Source organism: Scomber japonicus, chromosome 5 (assembly GCF_027409825.1).
Source record: "Scomber japonicus isolate fScoJap1 chromosome 5, fScoJap1.pri, whole genome shotgun sequence".
NCBI classification, from domain to species: domain Eukaryota; kingdom Metazoa; phylum Chordata; class Actinopteri; order Scombriformes; family Scombridae; genus Scomber; species Scomber japonicus.
Genome location: NC_070582.1, coordinates 8,308,705 through 8,314,704, shown reverse-complemented (window position 1 = coordinate 8,314,704; position 6,000 = coordinate 8,308,705). Strand labels below are relative to the sequence as shown.

At 38.5% G+C, this 6,000-nt stretch overlaps 1 protein-coding gene across 1 annotated transcript in view; it reads left to right on the top strand.

Annotated features, from left to right (window-relative positions):
* The first annotated feature begins 5,407 nt into the window (after positions 1 to 5,407).
* Positions 5,408 to 6,000, top strand: part of LOC128358286 (pleckstrin homology domain-containing family A member 7-like) — a 148,662-nt gene continuing 148,069 nt past the window's right edge. Inside the window, exons 1-2 of the mRNA XM_053318510.1 lie at positions 5,408 to 5,685; positions 5,897 to 5,973. Of these exons, the coding sequence (XP_053174485.1) occupies positions 5,603 to 5,685; positions 5,897 to 5,973 (160 nt within the window). The 5' untranslated portion in view covers positions 5,408 to 5,602. The remainder of the gene's footprint in view (positions 5,686 to 5,896; positions 5,974 to 6,000) is intronic.

The following is a 6,000-nucleotide window of genomic DNA, read 5'->3' as shown; positions in this document are numbered from 1 at the left end:
AACATACAAATAATAATAAACTTTATTTCTATAGCACCTTTCAAAACCGAAGTTACAAAGTGCTTTACACAATACAATATCTAGGGAATAACATACACAAAAACACAATACAAACAATAATCAAGCATAACTAGATGCAACATTAAACAATAAATAAAACAACAAAGAGCAGTAATTATGCAATATTATAAAAATGAATGTTTGTACAAGAGTGTCTTTAAAAGCTTTAAAATGAGACACTGTTGAGGCAACAATAGTAAGTGTGGTCTTCTTCTGGTTTTAAGCCTGGACCTTAGAACATGTAAGAATATCTGATTTTAAGATAATAAGGTGTGAGGAGTTCAGAAATGTACAGTGGAGCCAGACCATGTACGCAGGGGCCCACGCCAGAGATTGAAAAGTTTTGACATTGGGCCCCACCTCACCGCACCACACAGGTCACACCAACCCTGCACAATTCCTGTAACTACGCCTCTACCTGTGAAGGCTCGCAACTCTCTTGTAGTCCAATACTAACTGTCCAATATCTACTGACAATGAGCTGTGATAATATAACACTGTGTAGACATGCAGGAAACATTCTGCATACTAATAAAGCCTTAGTTTAATTAAATGAAATATTCTATTAACCTTCATGTCGTCCTCCTGGGTCAAATTGACCCTGTCTGTTTTGACTGTTCCTTCTTTCCTCCCTCCTTCTCTCTTTCTTTCCTTCCTTCATTCCTTTCTTCTGTCCTTCCTCGCTCCTTCTCTCTTTCTTTCCTTCCTCTCTCTTTCCTCCCTTCCTTTATTCCTTCCTCTCTCTTTCCTCCCTTCCTTCTTTCCTTCCTCCATCCCCCTTTCTTCCTTCCTTCTGTCCACCTTTCCTCCCTCCTACCTTCCTTCCGCCCTTACTTCCTTCATCCCTCCCTCCTTTCCTTCCTTCCTTCCTTCCTCCTTTCCTTTCCTTTCTCCCTTCCTTCCTTCTTCCTCCCTTCCATCCTCCTTCCTTCCTTCCGTCTGTCCTTCTTCGCTCCTTCTCTTTCTTTCCTTCCTCTCTCTTTCCTCCCTTCCTTCTTTCCTTCCTCCATCCCCCTTCCTTCCTTCCTTCTGTCCACCTTTCCTCCCTCCCTCCTACCTTCCTTCCGCCCTTACTTCCTTCATCCCTCCCTCCTTTCCTTCCTTCCTTCTTCCTCCCTTCCATCCTCCTTCCTTCCTTCCTTCCTTCCTTCCTTCCTTCCTTCCTTCCTTCCTTCCTTCCTTCCTTCTTCCTCAATCCCTTCCATCCTCCCTTCCTTCCTTCCTCCTCCCTTCCTTCCTTAATGATGATATGTTAATAAGTATAATAAACTTTTTTATCGTCCTAACTCTTCACCCCCTTATGGCGCCCCTGCATGTACAGATTTAAAAGTTATTAGTAACATTTTGAGTTGGATTCTGTAACGGATGGGGAGCCAGTGTAGTTCAGCCAGGATGAGAGTCATATGTTGTCTATGTTGAGTGTTAGTGAGGAGCCTTGCTGCTGCAGTTTGTAACCATATAACTATGTGCTGAATAAAGTTATGATAAATGAATAATAAATGAATGATGAATTATATTTACATGTAGCTCTATTCTTAACAACTGTGAGTATCATTGCTTTTACTTCTCTTTTGGCACACTACCCGTTATGTTAAAGCAGGAAGGGAGCTGCTCCACCTGCAATACCTCACTGGATTAAAGATGTAATCTCAAGGATTCTGAGCAGATATTTTAGCTTCCTCTTAAAGGATAGTTTCACAATTTTTCAAATCTGTCTTAAAACAACAGTCAGGTGTCCATGAACAGTGAACTAAGCTTTTCCCTACTGTAATCATTCCTCCTGTTCATACTTCAAACGAGCTGTCAATGTAAGTAATGAGACCCAAAATCCACAGTGTGTCCATACAGTCATTTGAGCAAAAATGTATTTAAACGTTTATCTGAAGCTTATATGAAGCGGTCTATGGATGTATTGTAACACAAAGAGGGAGTTTGGAAGTAAAAAGACTGCATCATTAAAAGATATCTACTTGATGAGACTAAATAGATTTTTGCACACAAAAGGAGGCTTCTGGGTTTTTCCCCTCATCACTCATATGCTAAATGAATTATGAAGGGATCATCTAATGCTCAGTATGAACACAAGGAATGATTACAGCAAGAAAAACCTGTTTTAATGTTCATTTAGGTTCCTGTTGTTTTAAGACAGACTTGAACAATTATTAACCTGTCTTTTAACATTCTTTGCTTTTCTCTTTTTACATTTCCCCCCCTTGTTCTATATTGGTGGTGGTCTTTGCCCCACGTTGAAGAGCTGAATAGTAACTTTCTGACTACACTTATGTACGTATGTGTGGATATGTGACTCCAGTTTTATCTCGTCTCATCTTATTTAAGCTTTATTTGAACATAATTGTATTATAATATATCAGGTATCATGTACTGAATGTGGAGTTTTGGTATTTCTAACTAGATTTTTGTATTTTCATTGCATGCACCTCATAATCTAAGGCAGAAGTAACACTAAACCTGTGACAGTGTGGGTGGGATAAGTGATCTTTTTTGTAAAAGTTTTAAAGAATTTTGAAAGAAATGAAATCAACAGCTGCTCAATTAACTAAAAACAACATGTCTCAATTTTCTCTATAATAAACACCCAAGTTATTAAATTCTTTCCAGTAAACTTCGATGGAAATTATGATGAAACTCTGAAACTTCAGGGAAGCTTACTTAATATAACCCCCCCCCCCCCCTCCCCCATTTAAGGGAGCATTTAATTTATTCAGAAAGCAGCAGAAGGATGACGTTCCCTGCATGGCTGGACTCAACCCAGGGACTTAACAATTGCATGGTCAGCATCTTGAACCCCTAAGCCTCCAGCCATCATCATCATCATCACCTTTGTAAAGTTTATTGTTCAACTGTAACATAGCACAAGACATTTCATACACCTCTTTAAAATCCACATTTCAGGGAATATGTGGAAATGCTTTGTAATAAAAAGTCCATTAAAGTTCTTGTAAACATGTTGCACCACTGATTACTTAGAGAATAGTGGAATTGTGATATAGATAAGTAATTCAACTCTATTACTAATAATGCCACTATAAATAAAGTGCCAAACAACATGCAGGCTGATTTGAATGGTAATTAAAGTGTGTGAAGAGTAATTAAAAATCAATGCCTTTCTTAATGAGACTCCAAATTGGTTAAATTGAGTCTTTAATCTCAAAATCAGCCCATTACCTGTTAAATCACTTTAATACTTTGGTGGTTTATATTCTGGAGAGACTCAAAACAGCATATTTTCATTCAGTGTCCTCAATTACAACCGTGAAAAACAGCAGCTCCTCTTTTTTGTTTTCTCACTGTTATGTTGCCTTTAAGGACCGTCAGAAATGTTGTAACTATGAAAGCCTCACATAAGCAACCTCCTAAACTTACTGGTAAGACTAGGGGAAGTCTTCATTGACATGTAGCTGCAGAGATGAGACAGTAAGATGAAGGATTTTACTGATTCATGTAAAACTATTTATGATATTGAACTATGTTTAGCCTGCTGTAGCCTTTCCTGTGTTTCTATTTAACACAGTGACTGAAGAAAGACATGCAATGACTATATGTAGTGATTTGAAACTAAACTAAAATGAAATAAAACAATGGCAACACAATAAGAAAACCCTATGAGAAGCAACCTGAGTGAATTAAAACTCCAAGCACCACAACCAGTGTGGAAACCGCCACATAATTCAGTTTAACTTTGGTGTTAATGTTTTTTATATCAGATTGTGTTTCTTCTCAACTCATTTATATTTATCAAGCAATATTGACTTTTAATGAACTCATCGTGCCATTCATCAGGAATTATTTTATTGGTCCGATGCTTTGCAGATGCAGATGCTTTTGTCCAAAGCAAATAGCATACTTTCCCTCATATACACAAACAAGGTGCAATTTGGGGTTCAGTGTCTGGCTGAAGGAGACTTTGACAAGTGGAAGCAGGACGAGTGGGAAATTGAACCTCCAAACCCATGATTAAGGGAAAACCTGCTCTTCCGCCTGAGTGACTCCCACTCTAAGATTTTCATGTCAAGAGACACAAGCGCAGAAAGAAATGACTGTTCAATGTGCAAAGATGGTGAATCTGAGTTCTTTTCCAGTGTCATCCACATGAAGAATGATCCAACATATTTAACATTTTCTTCTTACCCAGCGTAAACACTGCTACATATCAGACACATTCTTTAATGATAATTTACTTTTGGGCCCCTAAATTAATGTAACACAGCACAGAAGGTATTTCAGTTTCTGTCATTTTGCATGTGGAAAATATAATTGGCCAATATATAGATGTTAAAACCACATTTCTACCAGTTAGCTGCACTATACTCTATATTCTAAGTAGGTATGACTCTTATATTTGTTTAATTCTGCCCAATCGTATTGCTTCTTGTTTTGGTTCATCTTCATCTTCATCTATCATCATTAATCATCTTTGAAGTTTTTTTTGCACTTCATGCAACAAACTGGGGTTCAAAACCAGTATATATATAAAAAAAGAACATAAATGCTTTTTTAGTTATTTGTGACATTTAAGAGACCACTGGTGGAAGTGCTCAGTCTTTTCTTTAAATACATATAACTAGATCACACCATTTAAAAATGCCAAAAGTCCTGCATTCAAAATGTAAATAAATAAATCAAATTACAAAAGTATTATATAAAAAAGTAAATAAATAGCATGACAGATGTCAGTGTTATTATTATTTCTGATTGTTACATGATGGATTGCGTTTTGATGCTGAAACTGGTGAATATGGAGCTTTTTTTAAAACTACTTTTATATAACTTTGGGTGGTCTAGCATATATCAATGCATCATACTTTACAAAACAATATCATGTTTTCTGGGTTAATAACTAAATTGCAAACTAATTCCCATCAAACAAATTGTAGTTCAGTAAAAAGTAGTAGTATTTACAACATCTTAAAAGATCTCTTCCACCTTGCCCATCACCTGTTTGACCTGTTGCCCTCCAGGAAACGCTACAGGTCCATCACATCACACACCACTTGATTTATGAACACTTTTTTAAAATCCCAAAGCCTTTACCATAATGAACTCTGAACTGAAAGTAAACCCCTGGAACACATCACAACTTAATGTGCAATCATTTATTTATTATTATGTACAATAATATCTATGAGCACTTCGTAACTGCATACACTGGCAATTAATGAGTATATGGTTTGTTTTGCTGTGCAGATGAGAGTATGAGTGAATGATTATTATTTTATCTATCTCCAATAAATAATCTAATCTAATCTAATCTAATATTTCCTTTTGAAAATGTATTTAGCATAAAATAAAAATACAACCACGTCATATAATGCTTAGATAAAGTGTTTGGTTACTTTTCACCACTGGAGGAGAAATTTACTCCAGCTCATACAGTCTTGAGTTGTCAATTCATCCACCGACACTCGGATGTACGTGCTTCAGCAGGGTCCCTGAAGGCGGCGCCGGCCCTGCCAGTGATCGCTGAGCTCCCGGGAGACTCCACCGACAGGGAATGAGATGAAATAGGACTTGAGACCGGATCATGGCGGCGCCTGTCGGGCGGGACACCTTACCTGAGCAGTGGTCTTACGGCGTGTGCAGGGACGGCAGGGTCTTCTTCATCAAGTGAGTGGAGATAATACGCGCTTTTACGCAGCGTCTCTCTCGGTTTAACGGGAGTGAGCGGTGGTCTGTTGCTGCTGCTGTTCCGTTTCCTTCCTTCCCTTTCCCCGGTGGTGTAACAGGTGTTTTTCCTCCTCTCTCTCCCTCTCTCTTTCCCTCTCTTTCTCTCCTCTTCCTCTCCCTCTCTCTCTCTATCTCTCTGTCTGTGCTGCAGCGATGAAGCACGGATCACCACCTGGCTTCATCCCCGCTCCGGTGAACCGGTAAACTCCGGACACATGATCCGCTCAGGTAGGCGGCTAAAGCAGTTTCACCTGT